General features: G+C 36.0%; 1 protein-coding gene across 4 annotated transcripts in view; it reads right to left on the minus strand.

Annotated features, from left to right (window-relative positions):
• The window catches only part of KDM4C (lysine demethylase 4C), a 480,568-nt gene that overhangs the window by 420,769 nt on the left and 37,416 nt on the right, over positions 1-22,383 (minus strand). For 2 of the 4 annotated variants that reach the window (XM_027862930.1, XM_027862929.1), the window contains exons 2-3: positions 19,795-19,915; positions 16,644-16,804 (exon numbers count right to left, since the gene is read on the minus strand). In XM_027862930.1, the coding sequence (XP_027718731.1) occupies positions 16,644-16,804; positions 19,795-19,861 (228 nt within the window). In that variant the 5' untranslated portion in view covers positions 19,862-19,915. Of the gene's footprint in view, positions 1-6,037; positions 6,091-16,643; positions 16,805-19,794; positions 19,916-22,383 lie in introns of those variants that run through there. The other 2 variants (XM_027862927.1, XM_027862928.1) reach the window with 2 other exon arrangements.

The following is a 22,383-nucleotide window of genomic DNA, read 5'->3' on the forward strand; positions in this document are numbered from 1 at the left end:
GCTTCCTCATTGATGAAAGAAAGCAGGCTGAAAGAGAAGATCTCTGAGATCCAAACTGAATTTAAAATTAAATCTAAATCTAAGAAGCAGATGCAATGGGTAGAAACTAAAATTGCAAATTTAAGTTAAACGTCAGAAAATTTTTTCCTACAATTAATGATGTCTAAAAACAGAAGAAGATCTATCACAAACTGATTGCTTCTCTCTCAACAAACAACATCAAGCAGATATTGGATGATGACTTGCCCAGTATTTTAGAGAAGGAATTCCTTTTAGGCATGAGCTGGGTAGCTGCTGAGATTTTGCCACCTTTAAAATTATGAGTCTATATAAGAATATACATCCAATTTAAAAGTAAAAACTATGACAGAAATAATTATCAATATACATAACTTCACTTCTATCATCTAAAATACATGAAATGTTACCTCCCCTCTTCACTTTGTAAGGTTGTTAAAATAAAATCAGATATTGTGTGTGTGTGTGTGTGTGTGTGTGTGCGCGTGTGTGTGTACTTAGAGACAGACATATACTAGTATCAATATTGTATTAGGACATAAAAAGTTCTAAAAGTAAATGGTTTTTTCTTAACTTTATTCTCCTTGTTCACTGAATAAGGATTCAGTCTCTATGTGCAATATAAATACATAGACACAAAATAAAAAACATAAATGTATACATTATATACAACATGTATACACATACATATGCACATAGGTATATCATAAAGGTACTTTTTCTACTCAAAGGATGGCACTTCTTTTGCTGAAAATAATACTATATAATCCTAAAACACCTATGAAATTAGATTTACTAAAAGGCCTCTATTTATCTATAAATATATTCTTGAGTATAATTAACATAAGTTAATAAAAGGCAGTAATATAAAAAATTTAAATGCTTTTTATATCTTATGCCAAAAATCTTCAAAGTAAAAAAGATAATTTCTTTTTTATGTTTTATCTGCGTGAATATCTCAATCAATGAGTATTTATTAAACACCTCCTGTGGACCAGACAGATGGGATACACCCAGAGTGGGGAATGCTAGTGTGAAAACTCTCCATCAACAAAAATAAACAGTTCATCAGTAACTTATCACTTCAGACCATTGCCAGAGGCACTTAACAGTTAAGTAACTTGCCAATAATCATGCAGCCTATATATGTCATGGGTACTATTTAACCCAGTTCTTCCTTATTCCAAGGCCAATCTGCTAACCACTATAGCAGGCTGCCACTAACCCTATCATGTATATATATCAGATTTTATTTCAGATATAGGAAATTGATGTGTATTTTTCCAAAAGGCAGACAGACACACAAGAGAAACATCCAATTTCATCTTTATATATGAAAGAGCCATGAATGTGTCAAAAGAGACAAAATAAGAATAAAAAAATCAGATGTCATTCACAATTCAAACTAAAATCAAAGGTTACATGTTTTTAAATTATTACTAATTTTAAGTATTCACATAAAATATTTCCAATTAAAAAAAAAAAGGAAATGGACCCATCAAATTCAATGCTTTAAAAAATGCTATCATTAACCTTTGAATTCAGTCAATCTGAGTGATAGAAACTAATTCCTGCTAATTCTAAAAGTTTACTTCCCTGGGAATAAAGTCAATTTATATTTCAACTTCATTATCCAAAATAAAATGTGTATTTATACTTCTTGCCATCAATAGATGATATTATTAGCCATCTGCATGTATTACCTCACTTATAACATTTCTTAGCATAGGTAAGGACATGAATACTCTATTCATGAAGGATTATACTCTGGAATGGCTTTACCAAAAAAGAAAAAAATCTACAAATGATCTCTGCTTCTCTCCTGTCTTGGCAAATAGAAAACTACTCCCAAAAAGTCAATTTTCTTTTCATAATTCCCCAACAAAATGTACTATGTATTTTACCAACATATGAAATATTAATATCAAAAAAAAAATCTACAATCACAAACACACAAACAACATCAACTACTAGGAGCTAATATTGATTCCCTTAAATTTTAAATTTTTATCCACTTGATGGAAAGAAAACAAAGATTGTATGGATATTATCAGAATAACCATAATGCCAGACCTATTTACAGACTTATGTTCTAAGTAGTCTGGTTCAATATTAACTTTCATTCTGTTAAGAGATATTTCCCACTTGATTCAACAGAAATGGAGAAACAGTCTAGGGGAATCTAGGCTTCAAGACATTTTATCCATCTTTTTCTATTCCACTTTTGTTCTACTACACCTACCTTCATGAATTAAAGGCTGAACATCACATTAGTCATATATTAGGTTTGAAATGTAAAATTCTAAACACTTGAGAAAATAGAATACAACTGAAAACAAAAACACTCAATCTTTGTCCCAAATTACTGCTGTTAAGACTATCCAACTTATTAAGGTCTATACACTAATTTCAGATACCTCCATTAAATGATGGCAGTGCCAAAATGAATAATGTAAGCATTGTATTCCCAAAGGCTATCAAGAAACAGAAGAAAAAAGAGACAAGTGAAATAACTGAAGGCATTTTTTTTTAATTCTATAAATTTGTTTTTTCAGGGACATCCAGAAGAATGGGAAAAGAAATAAGTACTGAGATTCTCTAACTTAAAGTAAATTTAATAAAAGTTTATTTAGTAACATGATGCTCACTGTTTTCTTTTATATATGATAAAAACTTGAAAAAGCAGTCTACTTTTTGGTTATTTTTCAGAAAACCCAGAATTTAACAATGCCTCAAACTTTCAAAATCTACAACAAGTCCCAGTTTTCAAAACATAAATTAGTCTGGTCTTAGTAATATTTCAACCCTCACACACACTCCAAGTCCTCCTGTCTTCCTAACTTCCCTGTTAATGTTTAGGTTAAGATCATCCTCCCTGTAACTAATACTCACAACCCTGATGTCACCCACAACTCCTTACTTTCTTTCACACACACCCTGCCCAACCAAACTCTTGCCAAGACCTGGTGATCTGACCTCTAAAACATCTCTCACATATGCCCCGTTCTCTCCTGTGACACTGCCACCACCCCTCTAGTGCAGAGTCTTATCACCTCACACCTGGACTATTAAAAAAAGCCTGCTGGTTGGTGTCCCTGACACAAGGCTATACCCACTAAAGTCCATCCTCCACTCAGCTGCCAAAATGATCTTCCTGTAAGTATAGGTCATACACACACACACACACACACACAATCCATTCCCCCCTGCCTCTCCCCACAAATAAGTCAAAGTTGGCTCTCTAACACTTCAAGGACCAAATATAAAATCCTCTGATGGCATTCAAAACCTTCCATTACCTACTACTATACACACATACCTTTCCAGTGTCATCACACCTTACATTCTCCCATGTATTCTTTGATCCAGTGAAACTGGCCTCCTCGCTATTCCTCGAACAAGACAATCTATCTGCAGACTCTGGATGGTCTCAATGGCTGTATCGCTTATCTAGAGTGCTCTCCCTCATAGATTTCTCCTAGCTTACCTGGTTTCCTTCAAGTTCCAGTTAAAATGCTACCTCCTACACGAAGCCTTTCCAAATCCCCCTTAATTCTCATGCCTTCATTCTGTTGATTATTTCCACTTTAATCTATAAATAGCTTGTTTGTACATAGTGGTTTATATGTTCTCTCTGCCATCAGACTGAGCTCACTGACAAAAGGAACTATCTTTTGCCTTTCTTTGTATCCCTAGCACTTGGCATTGTGCCTAGAACATAGCAGGGGCTTTATATTTACTGACAATTACTTCACTACACTTAAAGTAACTAACAAAATACTCTAGCCTTGACATCTTTCTCAGATAAGAATATCGCTACTGGGGCAGCTAGGTGGTGCCGTGGATAAATACCTGCCCTGGAGGACCTGAGGTGAAATCTGGCCTCAAACACATAACACTCACCAGCTGTGTGACTCTGGCCAAGTCACTTAACAGCAATTGCACTCACCAAAAAAAAAAAAAGAATATCTTTATTCAATGGACCAATCCCAAAGGCATAAACTAAGGTAAACACTATCATGCCCTGCAGTTTTCCTTCCTATTAAATAATATGCCAGGTCAAAAATGAAATAATTAAGAGAGTCTGCAATCTTGAGCAGAAAGTCCAGCCAAACTCCTGAAAAGGATTCCCTTGGGGGAAAGTAAAAGATTAGCCTCAATAGACCACACCCACCACAACCCTTCCAGTCTTAAAATGGGATACTTGATTCACCTGATTTTGTAATACGATGGCCACAAGCAAATAGACTACCATAAAGATAATTACAGTTTACAGCCAAGTAGAAAACTCCTAAGAAGAACTTGAAAATATCTCTCCAAATTAGAACATATATTTTTATAATCTTAGAGCAAAAGTAAGCACAGGGAAGAGAACAAAAAGGGCTAGAAAATAATGCTTGAGGTCCAAGAAACAACAAAGGCCAAATGATTATATTCAGAAACTTTACACCTATATATAGTGAACACTTCCTGAAAAGAGAGCTGAAAGTATCCAGATGCTGGCAAGAACCAAAACATGATAAAAATGAAACTTTTTAGACAGAACTTTTAAGACAGAAAGTGACTGGTTCTAGATGTTGTAGTCACTTGAGAATTAGGTATTTATAGTCATTTCACTGGATGATGAGAACAAAGGTCAGAATAAACTCCCAATAAGAATTTGAAAGGATTAAAAAACAAGAAGGCAAAATTGAATGTGACCACAGCAGCTCCAATCTTACTTTTTAAACAAATTGTGGACTTAAAAAAGAAAAAGTGGACAAAAGTATAACATTATTTGCTAAAGGAATTTAACTACCACAAAACTACTAACATGATGAAAAGTGGAAACAGCCTATAAAAAACCACCTCAACAAACACCATCATAAGATTTTAGACCTGAAAGAGATTTAGTGCCTCTAAGTGGCCTGACTCTGACTCATCTCAAGGTTCCATATATGACTGATGTATGAACTTCTACCTGAAAGTGAAGTTAAATTATATATCAAGTCAGTATTATTAATGTAATCATTAGTTATGGCATACTGAAACTGCAAGTTAAACATCCATTTTGGTAGACTCCTGATCTAAATAGAAAAAACTTTAGTACTATGCTCAGCGTATTATAATCCTTTGTTTGGGGTGTAGGATGTGTGGAAGGAAGACTAGTATCTCTGCTTTGAGGTCCACCAAGCCTTTTTCAGGGCAGTTTTCCATGCTTGCTGTCCACCCAATTCACTCAATTCTCACCTGTGGCTCCAAGAAGCTGCGCTACATGCAGTGACTATATCCCGGTAAATCATTTGGCAAATGGGCTAACCCAAGTTGAGAGTAACTAAGGGGTCTCAAACTCTTAGGTGAGTTAAGAGGAAGCTATCCAAAGCATGTGAAGGCTTCTCCCAACAGAATGGGCAAAGGAAAATAATTTGTTCCAAGAGCCAATGAAGGTAACTGAAGCAGGTGTGGTAGAGAGCTAAGCGCTTGGTCAGACATCTAAAATGCCAGTCATCCACTGCATTCCAAGCCATCACCAGTTGTCCTGATTTTGTCTTACCACCGGATTCGAATGACTCTGGAAGAAACAATAAGGCCTACAACTTCACCTAACTCTACCTCACTTATATGCAATTTATGTGCAAGTCAAAAGACATCATCTAAACCATTTTACCATTTTTACCTACCTCAAAGTCCTGTGGTGATAGGCACATTACGAAGCATCAGGTACAGATATACTGGGAACTTTAGTCACAACCTTACACACAGGCAGCCCAGGACATAGACTCTTCTTCTCACTGGACTGAAGCAGCAGTGGGATTAGGCAGACCCCCAGGTGGTCTGAGCAGCCTTTCTTAATGACTGCATTGCCGATCACCTGGTGTGAGGAAGAAGCTGGAAAAGGTGCCCTCAAAACTGTGTACTTTACCCAACCTTTGCCTGCTTACCACAGAAGCGGGGGGGGGGGGGGGGGGGGAATCCCACCTTGCAGTCAAAACCCCCCCAAAAAAAGTACAAAAGCTTTTGCAAAGGTGATTTGACTCACCATCAGTACATGGAATGAGTGCACATTTATGGACAACACGAAATCCAGGAGACCTGAAAGATGAACAGCTCTTGTTGAAAGAGAACTCAGCAGGTATCACAACCAAATAACGGCCCTGAGTGAAATGAAACTCGCAAATGAAGGCTAACTTACTGAAGTCGTAGCTGCATTGACATTTTTCTGGAGTGACCATAGTGAAGGATAGTGCCATGAAGTTGGCATAGGTTCTGCAATCGAAACTAATCTAGTTAACAAGCTTGTATGCCTTCCAAAAGAAACAACTGACAGGCTCACAACAGTGCAATTGCCATGTGCAGTAAATTACCATACCATCATCACCAGTGCCTAGGCTCCCACCATGACAAACCATGAACAGGTCCAAGAAAAATTTAAGTAAGGCCAGGAGATCCATTTCATCAGTGCACCGAAAAAGGCCAAAATGCGTGACTTTAGTGCAACAGTATGCACTGACTAGCAGACATGGCAGAGAATCCTTTGGAGGAATGGGATAGGAAACAAGAACATCAACAGTCATTTATTACTGAAAACATGCATTATATGACCTTCTCATCACCAACACTGTCTCCCAACAACTACCTAAAGGCAATAAAACATCGTGGATGCATCCTCCCAGTAAACATTGGCATTTAACAAACTAAAGAGAAAAGAGTGATGAAAGTGATATGTGATACAGAGTACAAGACTGATCATAGACTTATCCTTGTGAAGCAAAATCTTCACATTGAATAAATGTATTGGGCCCAAGGCAAGATAACCACCACAAAATTTTAATGTCAACAGATTAGAGTGCTTTTCCAAGCATAAACAGTTAGTTGCTCACTTGAAGGAAAAGCTGAGTCAATACATGGTTGGCAACAGTGGAGCAGAAAAGGAATGGGCAGCTTTCAGAAATTTGACGTACAATACCACATTTACTCATCTGGAAAGCTACTATGGTGACAGGGAAGACCAAAACACAAACTAAGGAGAAGACAACATCAAAATGCCTACATGTGATGCCTCAAAGGGCAATATGAATTGCTCTCAAGTCCAAAAAGTCCTCTTGGAAGAGCTGAAAAAGGATCTTAAAAATCAAGTAAGAGAGGTAGAAGAAAAATTGGGAAAAGCAAAGAGAGACAGGCAGGAGAATTATGAAGAAAGAGTCAACAGCTTAGAAAAGGAAGCATAAAAATTGACTGAAGAAAACAATGCCTTTAAAAGCAGAATTGACTAAATGGAAAAGGAGATACAAAAGCTAACCAAAGAAAATAATTCCTTAAAAATTAGAATTGGGTAAGTGGAAGCTAATGACTCTAAGAGAAATCAAGAATCAGTCAAACAAAATCAAAAGAATGGAAAAAAATTGACAAAAATGTAAAATATCTTATTGGAAAAACAACTGATGTGGAAAATAGATCCAGGAGAGATAATTTAAGAAGAATTGGACTACTTGAAGGCTGTGATCAAAAAAAAGGGCCTGAACAGCATCTTTCAAGAAATTATCAAGAAAAACTGCACTGATATCCCAGAACCAGTGGGTAAAACAGTCATTGAAAGAATCCCCCATCACCTTCTGAAAGAGATCGCAAGAGGAAAATTCCAAGGAATACTGTAGCCAAATTCCCAAGTTATCAGGTCAAGGAGAAAATACTGTAAACATCCTGAAAGAAACAATCTAAATATCAAAGAGGCATAGCCAGGATTACACAGGACTTAGCAGCTTCTACATTAAAGTATCAGAGGGCATGGAATATATTACAGAAGGCTAAGGAGCTTGGATTATAACCAAGAATCAACTACCCAGCAAAACTGAGTATAATCTTTCAAGAGAAAAGGTGGTTATTCAATAAAATAGGGGACTTTCAAACTTTCCTGATAGAAAGGCCAGAGCTAAACAATAAATTTCAATCTTCATATATAAGCCACAAGAGAAGCATAAAAAGGCAAACAGGAAACCAAAAAAAATTTTTATTTAATAAGATTTAAACTGTATCCCCTACATGCAATATCCCCTACTTGTAACTCTCAAGAAGTGTAGCTCTATTAGAGCAGTTAGAAAGAGTATACATAGGAAGATTGTATGGGTTTAAGATCACTTTGATGTGGTGATATTTAAAAAAAAAATTAAGGGGTAAAAAAAATTATACTGGGAGAAGAAGAAAGGGAGAGGCAGAATAGAGTAAATTATATAATGTGAAGAGGTACAAAAGATCAATTACACTAAAGGGAAAGAAGGGAGACAGTGAGCATTGCTTGAACCTTACTCTCATCAGATTTGGCTCAAAGAAGGAATAACAGACACACTCAGTTGGGTACAGAAATTTTTCTTACCCTAAAGGGAAGTAAGAATGGAAAAGGAAACAAAAAAGGAAAAGGGGGAGGGGGGCTGATAGGAGGGAAAGGTAAAAGGAAAGGGGGAACTAATAGAAGGGAGGGCAGATTGAGGGAGGGGGTGGTCAGAAGCAAAACTGTTGAGGAGGGACAGAGTGAAACGAGAGAGAAAAATAGGATAAAGGGAAATATAAAGTAAGTAATCATAACTGTGAATATGAATAGGATAAACTCTCCCACAAAATGGAAGTAGATAGCAGAGCTGATTAAAAACCAGAATCATACAATATGTTGTTTGTAAGAAACACATTTGAAGCAGAGAGATATACACAGAGTAAAGGTAAGAGGCTGGAGCAGAATATGTGAAGGGGTAAAAAAATGAAAACTTATCATGCCAGGTGATCTCAGACAAAGCAAAAGCAAAAATAATATCAATACTAAACAAATATGTACCAAGTGGTAAAACATTCAAATTCTTACAGAAGTTAAGTGAGTTGCAGGAAGAAATAGACAGCAAAACTATACTTGTGGGGGACCTCAACCTCCCCCTCTCAGCACTAGATAAATCCAACCACAAAATAATAAAGAAACAAATTAAGGAGGCAAACGGAATTTTAGAAAAGTTAGATACAATAAACTAAAACTGAAGGGGGATAGAATGGAATATACCTTTTTCTCAGTGGTACATGCAACCTACACAAAAACTGACCATGTATTAGGGCATAAAAACCTCACAATCAAATGCAGAAAGGCAGAAATAGTAAATGTATCCTTTTTAGATCATGATGCAATAAAAATTACATGTAATAAAAGGCCATGGACAGATCAGCTATAAATTAATTGGAAACTAAATAATTTAATCCCAAAGAATGAGTGGGTCAAAAACAAATCACAGAAACAATAACTTCAAACAAGAGAATAACAATAATGAGACAACATAACAAAACTTACGGGATACTACAAAAGCAGTTCTTAGGGGAAGTTTTATATCTCTAAATGCTTACATGAATAAAATACAGAAAGAGGAGATCAATGAATTATGCTAAAAAAGCTAGAAAAAGAACAAAATAAAAACCTTAATTAAATAACAAATTAGAAATTCTGAAAATCAAAGGAGATATTATTAAAACTGAAAGTAAGAAATCTATTGAACTAATAAAATTAACTAAGAGTTTGTTTTGTGGAAAAAACAATAAAATAGATAAACCTTTGCTTCATCTGATTGGGAAAAAAAAAGAAAACCAAATTACCAGTATTAAAAATGAAAAAGTGTGAATCGACTATCAATGAAGAGGAAATTAAAATAATAATTAGGAGCTATTTTGCCCAATGGTATGCCAATAAATCTGAAAATCTCAGTGAAATGGATGAACATTTACAAAAATATAAATTGCCCAAATTAACAAATAAGGAAATAAAATACTTGAATAACCACACTGTAGAAAAAGAAATTGAATGCGCCATCAATAAACTCCCTAAGAAAAAATCTCCAGGGCCAGATGGATTTACAAGTGAATTCTACCAATCATTTAAAGAACAATTAATTCCAATACTATATAAACTATTTGGAAAAATAGGTGAAGGAGTCCTATCAAATTCCTTTCATGACACAAGTCTGGTGCTGATACCTAAACCAGGAAGAACCAAAACATAGAAAATTATAGACCAATGTCCCTAATGAATATTGATGAAAAAATTTTAAATAAAATAATAGTAAAGAGATTGCAGCAATTTATCTCAAGTATAATACACTATGACCAAGTGGAATTTATAACCAGGGATGCAGGGCTGGTTCAATACTATCAACATAATTGACCATATTAATAACAAAACTAACAGAAATCATATCGTTATCTCAATAGACTCAGAAAAGGCTTTTGACAAAATACAACACCCATTCCTATCAAAAACACTAGAGAGTATAGGAATAAATGTAGTTTTCCATAAGATGGTAAGCAATATCTATTTAAAACCATCAGCAAGCATTATATGTAATAGAGATAAGCTAGAAGCCTTCCCAATAAATCCTGATCATCACCACCATTATTCAATATTGTACTAGAAATGTTACTTTTAGCAATAAGAAAAGAAAAAGAAATTGAAGGAATTAGAATAAACAATGCAGAAACAAAACAATCACTCTTTGCAGATGATGGTATACTTTAAAGAATCATATAAAAATCAATTAAAAAACTACTTGAAGCAAATAACTTTAGCAAAGTTGCAGGATATAGAATAAACCCACATAAATCATCAGCATTTCTATATATTACCTACAATGCCCAGCAGCAAGAGATAGAAAATCTATTTAAAATATCTGTAGAGAATAGAAAATATTTGGCAGTCTACCTACCAAGACAAATCCAGGAACTATATGAATACTATTACAAAACACTTTTCACACAAATAAAGTCAGATCTAAACAATTGGAAAAATGTCAATTTTTCATGGGTAGGCCGAGCTAATACAATAAAAATGACAATACTACCTAAATTAATTTATTTAGCCAGTGCTGTACCAATCAAACTATCAAAAAATTATTTTATAGAGCTAGAAAAAAGAATAACAAAATTCATCTGGAAGAACAAAAGGTCAAGAATATTAAGGAAATCAATGAAAAAAAATGCAAAGGAAGGTGGCCTAGCCATACCAGATTTAAAACTATATTATATGGGGAGCAGCTAGGTGGCGCAGTGGATAGAGCACCGGCCCTGAAGTCAGGAGGACCTGAGTTCAAATCCGGCCTCAGACCAGACACTTGACACTTACTAGCTGTGTGACCCTGGGCAAGTCACTTAACCCCAACTGCCTAAAAGAAAAAAAAAAGTTTAAAAAAAACTATATTATATGTCACTGGCTAAAAATAATGTGGTGAATCAGTGGAATAAGTTAGGCAACAAGACACAGTAGTCAATGACTATAGTAATTTACTGTTCGATAAACCCAAAGACTCTAGCTTCTGGGATAAGAACTCACTATTTGACAAAAACTAGAGGGAAAACTGGAAAATAGTATGACAGAAACTAGTATGCAGAAACACAGAACAACATCTCACACACTATACCAAGATAAGGTTGAAATGGGTGCATGAACCAGACAAAAGGAATGATATCATAAGCAAATCTGGAGACCAAGGAATAGTTTTCCTGTCAGATCTATGGAGAACGGGAGAATTTATGACCAAATAAGTGACATACAACATTAAGAAATGCAAAATGGATAATTTTGATTACATCAAATTAAAAAGGTTTTGCATAAACAAAACCAATGCAACCAAGAGTAGCAGGAAAGCAAAAAGCTGGGAAACAATTTTTACAGCCAATGTTTCTGATAAAGGCCTCCTTTCTAAAATATATACAGAAATGAGCCAAATTTATAAGAATACAAGTCATTCCCCAATTGATAAATGGTCAAAGGATATGAATAGGCAGCTGTCAGATGGAGAAATTAAAGCTAGCTATAAATATAAGACAAAATGCTCTAAATAATTATTGATTATAAAAATGCAAATTAAAACAACTCTGAGTTATCACCTCACACCTATCAGATTAGCTAATACGATAGAAAAGGATAGAAAAGGAAAACGATAAATGTTGGAGAAGATGTGAGAAAATTGGAACACTACTGCATTGTTGGTAGAGTTGTGAACTGATCCAACCATTCTGGAGAGCAATTTAGAACTATGCCCAAAGGGTTATAAAACTATGCATAGCCTTTTGACCCAACAATACCACTTCTAGGACTGTATCCCAAAGAGATTTTTAAAAAAAAAAGGGGAAAAGGACCCATGTTTACAAAAATATTTATAACAGCTCTTTTTGCGGTAGCAAAGAATTGGAAATTGACTTACTAGCTATGTGAACCTGGACAACTCACTTAACCCCGACTGCCTCACCAAAAAGCAAAAAATTATATAAAAATAAAAATAAATAAATAAATAAAAAAGAATTGGAAATTGAGGGGATGCCCATTAATTGGGGAATGGCTGCACAAGTTGTGGTATATGAATGTAATGGAATACTATTGGCTATAAGAAATGATGAGTAGGCAGATTTCAGAAAAACCTGGAAAAACTTATATGAACTGATATGAGTGAAGTGAGCAGAACCAGAACACCATACACTATACACAGAACAAATACACAGGAACAGCAACATTGTGCAATGATTAACTATGACAGACATAGCTCTTCTCAGCAATACAATGATCTAAGATAATTCCAAAAGATTCGTGATGGAAAATGCTAACTACATCCAGAGAAAGAACTGATAGTCTGAAGGCAGATCAAAACATACTATTTTCACTTTGCTTTTTATGTTTTCTTTCTTGTAGTTTTTTTTGTTCTGATTCTTCTTTCACAACATGACTAATGTGGAGATATGTTTAACATAATTATACATGCATAACCTACATCAGACTGTTTGCTGTCTTGGGGAGGAGAGAGGGAAGAGAAGGGGGAGGGGAGTGAAAGAGGAAGAAAAATTTGGAACTCAAAATTTTACAAAAATGAATGTTGAAGGGGCAGCTAGGTGGCACCATGGATAGAGCTCTTGCCTCGGAGTGAGGAGGACCTTAATTCAAATTTAGCCTCAGACACATGACACTTACAAGATGCATGACCCTGGGTAGGTCACTTAACCCTACCTGACTGCCTCACCAGAAAGCAAAAATAATAACAATAACAACAACAACAACAACAATAATAATAATATTGAAAACTATCTTTGTGTGTAATTGGGGGAAAAAAGTACTATGTAGAAAAAAAAAGAATCTGCGACATAGAGCCTTATAAATCTGCAAGTCAAGAGTTCAGACTCCTTTTTTCTTCTAACTTTTGTAAAAAGGTTTAACCTCATCCAGTCTACAATAACATTAACTGTCAACAAGATTGTTTTCAGGATATCTAAGAATAGCCAAGAGTACCCAAGATGAGTATCCTGCCCAACCTACCCCACAATATCATTTAGTGTTCACCTTCCTTGAGTTTATTAGAACTAGGTCATCAAAGGCTTCTTCTCAGAAAAGAGATGCCAATATTTTAAGTTGCTAGTGGTCAAAAGCCAATTATGAGAATGGAAAAGATTGTCCATGAACTAAAGCATCTAAATCTCAACCAATTAGATCTTCAAAGAGTGGGGGCTTTACTCATAAAGAATGATACCTAAAAAGGAACTTTTCTTTCTGTTTACACATGAGCAATCCAGCCTCAAACTGAATAATACTAAAAACCTCCTTCAATCTTCACGTGTACAATGATACTTGTATTAGCTTAATAGAAGAAGGCTGGAGGAAAAAACTGCTGGAGGCCCAGAGGAGCAAGGGCTTCATCTGGAACTACCTCAGTGGGTTTTGGAAAGTATTTATGGTGAATACAGTATATGACGGTGATGAAATATTACCATGCTGTATGAAATGATGAGCAGGATGGCTTCAAGAAAAATCTGGAAAGACTTTGATGAACTGATGCAAAGTTATACGAGCAGAACTAGGAAAACAGGGTAACAGTAATATTGTACTATGATCAACTGTGAAAGACTTGGCTATTCTGATCAAGACAATGGTTCAAGGCAACTGCAAAAGACCCATGATCAAAAATGCTATCTGCCTCCAGTGAGAGAACTGATGAATTATGAATGCAGCTTGAAGCACACTTTTTCTCTTTGTGTTTTTTGCTTTGTATTGTTTTGTTCTGGGTTTTTTTACAATGTGGCTAATGGAAATATGTCTTCTATGACTTCACATGTTTAACTTATATGATATTGCTTGCCTTCTCAATGGATAGGGGAGTTGTGGGAGGGAAGGAGAGAATTTGCAACTCAGAATATTTTTTAAAAATAAATCATAAAAATAAAGAAAAAAAAGTTATTCATGCTCAGTGCACTGTCTTTTCATCCAAGATCTAGCCAACTGCAAATCAAGTCCTTCAATAACCCAAATGATACACATTAGATGTATGTTAGGTTAATGTGTTCACCTTTTAGTAGTATGAATGTAAGGCTTATTACGTAACTATTTATTTATAAGGCGCCTGCTGCAAAACTTTGGGGAATGGGAAGAACAGCCTAACCCTTGGAATGAGTTCTACAAACCTAGGTCATCTAATCTGATTCTCTTGCTTTACAGATGTGCAAGGAGCCCCCCCAAGAGGTGAAATGATTTATCCTTGGTCACACGAGGACAAAGTCTCAGAGATATTTACCCAGTAGTAAGAAACAGCAGCCAAAGGCAACATGAGTAAAAGCCCATATCAAAAAATAATATAAAGAGGATGATTGAAGCTTATAAACAACATCAAATCACAAAATAGCAAAAAGGAATTTAGAAGACAGACCTGCAAAGTCTTTCACTAAAGCATTTTCCTAAAAGCATCTATCTGTACATGAGCCAAAGATAAACAGAACACAATGGGAACAGATGTGGAAACCTTTTCAAAGTGACTTATTCTCATCAGCAATAAAAGTAGAACGACTACATTTAAACTCTATCAACTCAGCATCCAATGTAATATTTACAGAAGTTATAAAATGAAAAGAAGGAAGGAGGTGCTGAACCTATTCTAAAAAGTGGATTTTTTTCTATAAAGAAGAAAGCTGTGCTGAAGGTAACACAAGCACTTAGGGATCAATGTGCAAATAAGGAAAATTCCAAAGAATCAAAAAGGTAATGAATGTTTTTGTATTCCACTCAAAAAGTTTATATACATACATACATATATATATAATATAAACACACATACATATACGTATATAAAGTACATACATGTGTATACTATATTATGTACATTATATCATAATGTTTGATATATTATATGTCTATGTATTATATATAAACATTTATATGTACACACACATACATTTCAGCAACTACTGACCAATTTTGCCTGTTTTCTCATTGCTATAAAATCTTTATGAGAATCCATGCATGTCTGGATTAACGAAAACACAGCAGGGAAAAGGCAGAATTTCTCAGACTATTTTCTACAGTAGAACATATCTTTATATTTATGCAACTAACATGAATAGATAATATAAGGCCTTGCTGTGTTTATTCCTTACTGATTCTAGGGCTTCCTGGTCTACAAGGGGGAGACCAAAGGGTGAGAACCTCATTGAGAAGGCTTCTGGTTTTCTAGCCACAATTGCTAGAGGCAGCTGGGTCTCATAAAGCAGCTAGCATTTCTTAAATGTCAGAGATGGGCATAATCAGTCATATCTGAAGATCAACCCACTTTCCCTTTCACCTACAGGATTAATCTAGCCTCTTTCCCTGCCCTACCCCCACCATAACGAAGTAATAGGGAGGAAGTGAGAACTATTAACCCACCTCCTCATTAAGGTGTGCATCAATCTTGCCTTTGCCAGAGAAGGCCCAAATGATGGTCTATGAGGCCATTCAGAAGGAAGACAAATGTAGATTTAAGAGGCACTGTTGGCCTTTATTTTGGGGCCTTTGGCACAAAGGGAGGCAAACCAGAGACCTTCTTATTAATAGGTTTGGAGATCTATTAATAAACTGTTATTTTGCTAAGAGTACTGCCTCAGTTTACCCTTTTGTTAAATTTCACTGGCAACAGTACACTGTGGGTTCAGAACAAAAATCACAAAAATTCCAAAAGGGTAAAAGAAGAATCACAATGAGCATAAGCAGGCTCATTCATGGTTTCTCCAACAACTTATACTAAAAAAATTATATGAAAGGCATTATATCAAGGACACGCAGAGTTGTGAAAATAAGTATGCTGGCCATATTACAAGAGTGAGAGACAAAGCTTGAAGAGGCAAGTCATATAATGACATAGGCTTCAAGCTCACTGAAACAACAAAATGAGACATCTGTAAAGGGTGTGATCTCCATCAGGGTAGGGAATATCCAAACTTATAAATTCATCAAACTAGCAAAGTTATAAATAGCTAAGGAAGAACATTCTGATATTCTGATATTCTAGATTCTAGATTCTGATGAATCTGTAATATCATTCAAAAGTAACTTCCCATATCAAGAAACAGAAGATTTGGGGCAACTAGGTGGCACAATGGATAGAGCAGTGGCCCTGGATTCAGGAGGGCCTGAATTCAAATCCAACCTCAGACACATAACACTTTCTAGCTATGGGACCCTGGGCAAGTCACTTAACTCCATTGCCTAGCCAAAAAAAAAAGAAGAAGAAAAGAAAAGAAAAAAAAGAGAAAGAAACAGAGACTAAAACTTGAAGATAAGCAAAAAATTGTTTGTAATACAAAAAACAAAATAACTGAATAGTTGAAGGCTTTCTTACCTTAGCAAGTCCTGCTCTATGAGCTCCTTTAGACTCCATATATGCTAAATATTTATTGAACTCTCTAAATTCATCCATAGAAGGTCTGAAAGTCATGATCTTACAACTCAGATTCGGGGGGCTATCCACCTCTGCTGCCTCCATGTTGACTAAGTTTTGCCCTGTAAACGAATAAATATGTCATCAGTATTCAATCATTTTGTACCTACTAATATATTACTTTGTTATAAGAGATTTCACATAGTATGGTTAGATTTTCCTGACCAAGTCAAAACCTTTTCATACAATGGCACAGTCTTTTTGCTATTCAGTCATTTTTCAGTCCTGTCCGACTCTTCATGACCCCTTGAGGGGTTTCCTTGGCAAAGATACTGGAGTGGTTTGCCATTTCCTTCTCCAATGGCACAGCCTAATACAGTTCAATTCCCCATGTACCCTACACTCAAAACAATTTATGTTGGAAACTACATGCCCATGAATGTGCTTTTATCCTCCTACTCTGCTCAATGTCATTCATCTTATCTCGGCCTATCTTATCTATCCAATAAGACCCAGCTAAATAATCACATCTTTGATGAGGATTTCTCCCTCACCCCAAAAATGTCTCTTCTTCCCTTGAACTACAGAACTCACTGCTATAGACACTGCAGAGTCTAGTGTCCTGAACATGAAATCAAGAAAACCTAGGCTCAAATCCTCCTTTGTGACGCTGAGGCAAGTCACTATCCTCTCTGAGCCTCTTTCCTCATATGTAAAAGTAGAATAATAATATTTGTAACACCTCCCTTACACAGTTTCCATAATGATCAAATGAGATAACATAAAGTATTTTTTCCCCCTTTTTAGGCAATTGGGGTTAAGTGACTTGCCCAGGGTCACACAGATGAGGCCGAATTTGAACTCAGGTCCTCCTGACTTCAGGGCCGGTGCTCTATCCACTGTGCCACCTAGCTGCCCCAACATAAAGTACTTTTAAAACTTTAAAGGACTATCTGGGTGTCCCAAGACACCTCTAAGTTTTAGAGCAGATTTTTTGCTATTAAAGTTTAAAACTTCACTAAGACTTTAGGGACTCCCAGTATGAATATCCATTATTATATTAGAAAGAATATTGCATTCTTTTTTTGAACCTATTACAGCTGTAATATTGAGCAAGTCCCATAATCTTTCTCAGCCTTAGTTTCCTCATTTTCAAAATGGAAATAAATCTAAAAGCCCTATTTCATAAGGGTGTTTTAAGGAACATACAAAAAGTCCTACCCTCATGCATCATCATGAGCATGGAGGGGACTCTGGGTTCCTAGGGCTATTCCAGTGAAAAAGAATGAGCACTTGCTGAGGAACACCCTACCTAATTACAAAATGGTTCATCACAAACAGGCAGGCAAATTGACTGTGATTTCTTTGGTTATGACAACCCAGGCTAAAAAGAAAAATACAAAACTCTCTCAGCCCTGGGCAGCCCTGCTAATTCTGCAGTAACAATAGTCAAGTGATTAAAAAGGGGACACAGGGTACTGAGAGTCACATGGCTTTTTGATAATCAATAAATAGTAACTTAGCTGCTAGAACTCTAAATGTAAGGTCTTGTCCAGTGACCAAATACATATACTATAAGAACTAAATCACAGCAGTCTTGGTATTCTTGCTCTGAATGAACCTAGAAAACCTATAGCCATATGACAGGAAGGCTCACACATTCTCTTAGGAAAGGTCTGTAAAGAAAGGAATGGGCAGATTTCATTTTATTCTGCACATAAAGGCAACAAGAAATATCATTTCATGCATTGTGTGGTCACCTTGTGTTACAGTGCTCATTAAAATCCTCTGGAAAAGAAAACTAACTTCAAAATAAGAACAGTGAACACACAAATACCTGTTAGAGGCAAAGTGGGGCAGCTAGGTGGCACAGTGGATAGAGCTACAGCCTTGGAGTCCGTAGGACCTGAGTTCAAATCCAGCCTCAGATACTTAGCACTTACTAGCTGTGTGACCCTGGGCAAGTCACTTAACCCCAATTGTCTCACCAAAAAGCAAAAACAAAACAGAAAGAGGCACAGAACTTTTATGAAGTACTCAAAAAGACTGTTCAAATTAAATTAATAACCTTGTTATTCAGTGACTTAAACACAAAGGGAGGAAAAGGTGAAAACAGCAAAAAATGTCTTGGCAAAAATTGTTCAAGAGTAAGGAATAAGAAAAGCCAAAGACATGTAAAAACACATGCAAGATTTGTGACTATTCAACATGGATACCTTCTTAAAGAAAAGACTCAGAAGACACTAGGCCTTGGCAAGCACTAAATATCATAATAAGTAAAACTCATTAAAGTTTGAGACAAGAAAAGACCTATTACTAATGTGGAATTAATTCCAGATTGAGTTGTGTCCAGTGAGATCACTGAGCAAAGATCAAAATCAATATACAAAGCTAAAAGTATAAAAATGAATATGATATGGCATGACATTAAAACAACTCTAACCCAACCTACTTAAGCAAATTATTAATGATGAAATACCAGAAATAGGCAGAAGAAAGGACATTAACAAAGATCATGACTAATTTTATGGAGGTTTAACTAATATAAATCAATTGACATAAAAGTCCAAAAAAAAAGACTAAACAACTACCTGACTTGGCAAACACTTGACCTACTTGCCAACAATCGTAGGTTCAAGGCAACATTTGCTTAGAAATATAAACTCACTTGTAAAACTTTACAAAAAGAGTGCAAAAAAATGCATGGGCATTGCCTCATAAAACAGCTTAACATAGTTGAGGGGAAAAGCACTTTAAAAAACTAAGCCTTCTCTATAAGTCATAATCAAATGCTTGGTGAAATCTCATCAATTTGGATGTTGCTTCCAACCACACAGTAACCCATCCTAGCCTACCCATGCTACATGACTCTGGGTCAGAGCCTTCCATAAGCGCATCACAGTTGTCCACCAAATGTGCTAGATGCCCTTCTGGTTGTCTCCCAACATAGCAAGGATATCTATGAGTACTCAGGCTGTCTACCTTTCATACCTTCCTCTCAACACATGACCAGCCCATCTTTTTCTACCATACATTTCATGATGAAACCTTTTATTTCTGGTCTTCTTCAAAGTTCCCCATTTGTTATATGTTGCAGCCTGTTCACACCCACCATGCACCTCTCCATTGCCCTTTGTGTGATATTCACTTCCAGTTCTTCGGAGACTGTTGTGTTCCATGTCTTGAAGCCATACAACACCACCAGTGGAATGTAAAAGTATGCACCGATGAAACTAGAAGGAAGACAACAAGGAGATGAAAGATGGTAAAGATCTACAAAGATTTTCATAACAAACACTTTTCACCATCAAGAACAGTAAAAGTATCACATATTGACTCTGAACAATACAGTCCCAAATGTGCTTTTGGAGGAAGTGGAAATGGCACTGAAGAAAACAAAGATGAGAAAATGAGCACAAAGAAGGACCATTCTGTAAGAAATACCACTTGCAGGGTATTGAGGTATCAACAAGCAAGTGTCTAAAAAGGGGAAAAGTTGAATTTATGGGAGAAAAAATAGTTATGATTACAAAAAAAAAAGGACAATGAAGAGACTATTAATAACTAGCAAGCTCATATATCTAACTTTTCATGTACATAAAAATTTTACAAGAAAAATTTACATATGTTATCAAGGACATTTTCCACATACACAAATTCTTTGCAAGAAGAGGCCTACATATGCATCAAGGGTATTTTTATTAGTGAAGGTTTGAGAAGCAAACAGGCAGGCTTTCTCAAGTGATATTTCATAGAGGACCACATCTTTACCACCACACAAGTGAATGAAAGATATGAAGAAACAAGATTCCATTGTACTTAGGGCAAAAAAATTTTTTTTAATTTGGTACAGCAAAGCACTGCCTTTAGAGGTTCTGCTGCAATAATGTGTCTCCCATGCAAGTGTCAAAATCATACAAGAATCAGAAAAAATCTAACAACAGAAAACTTTGGCTAACGACTCTCTAATCATTAGTGTCAAAAAAAAAAAAAAGGACAGAAAACAGGGAGATATATGCTTTCCAAAGGGGGTCATCACTATCACTGAAGAGATTCAGCACTAAGTCCAGGACAAAAAATAATTCCCTCCAGGTGATAAAGCCTTCAAGAGACTAGTTTGCACATTAGTATTGTGCCAACTATAACAGGCCTGCTAACAAGTCAGAATCTATAACTGAGAAGTATAATTCCTCAAATCACAAGGAAAAATTAAGTAGATACTAAGATTGTCTACTGTCTAAACTATGATACAGAGTAGGTTATATGAGCTATGAAGTGTATACTAGTGTCTCAGGCTCCATGAATACAGACAGATAGGATAGGACGACGCAGCAGACAATGACTTGGGCCCAGAATTTGAGGGGGGGTTGCCTTTAGGAAACTGCACTTATTATAAAGACCTCAAGCTTCCTCCTGAAACAAGGGTCCCTCTTATTTTAATACCAATATTTTTCTAGTAACATAATATGATATGCTGAAGTCTTGGAATACTACAGTCTACAAAGAACTGAAGTTAAGGATCAACCAAAGGGCAAGAGATACATGATGAGTGTGAGAAGGGGGAAAACACTACAAATAAGAAATTACAAAAAGAGAAGTAAGTAGAATATCAAAAAAATATAATGTTGAAAAAGTAAGCTGAGTATGTGACAAAGCAAAGACTGGGTTACCCATTGATATTATGGCTATGTCAAGAGAAAGTGAGGAAATCCCTATTCCAATTTAGGTAGACAACTGTGAGGGACTTTGAGAACAGTCACATTAGATGGGCAGCCATAACAATTTGCCAACTGCATCACTGGAAAGAATACCTGCTTTGAAGAAATCACAAATCTCTGAAGTGTTGTCATTATAAAGAATCAACTGGACCATAACCACAATGGAGCATTTGGGAATATCTGACACCCAGCTGTAAGCTGTTATCCTCTTCTACTACCCTAATTCAAGTTTCACCAATCCTTTAAAAAAAAAAAAAGGTAAACCCATGACCCTTTAATCTCATCCAACTCCTGTACCATCTCTCTCCTCTTTTAATATCTATTGTCTTGGGAAAAGTCATCTAGACCAAAGATTTCACTACACCATGCAACTCACTCCCAATGCCTGGCAATCTGGCTTCAATCTCTACCAATCTGCTAAATCTGCTCTCAGAAGTTTACCAAATGACACTCCAGTTGCTAAGCCCAATGTCCTTTCTTCAGTCCCCATCTTTCTTGATCTTACTTGCAGCATTTGGAACTGACAATATTCACCTGGTTCTGCTCCAGTCTCCTTGAATACATTCACTCCCAGTGGCCTAAGTTAGCTGCTCCTCCTCTTTTGTGCTTTTTAAATGAATCTTCCCATAGGTTTGGTTTTTGGCCATCTCTACCATCTAGCCTCACTATACATTACTTCCTTCCATACATGCTGGTGCTCCAAGCAAATTGGTCTTCTACCTGTTTCCCACAAATAACACTTCATCTCTCTTCTTGCCTATGCATATTCCCTTTGTCAGGAATGCATTCTCTCCTAACCTCTTGTCTTGGAATTCCTGGTTTTCTTTAAGGCTCAGCTTAAGTAGTCTCTACATGAAACCTTTCCTGATTCCATTCCCTTCTAGGGTCTTTTCCTTCAAAAAATACCTTTTATTTTATATATGCTTACATATGTTCATGTTGTCTCCTCTAATACAATAAGGTCATTTAGGGAAAAGATGATC

Source organism: Vombatus ursinus, unplaced genomic scaffold, assembly GCF_900497805.2.
Source record: "Vombatus ursinus unplaced genomic scaffold, bare-nosed wombat genome assembly UNPS02014770.1, whole genome shotgun sequence".
Lineage (NCBI taxonomy): Eukaryota > Metazoa > Chordata > Mammalia > Diprotodontia > Vombatidae > Vombatus > Vombatus ursinus.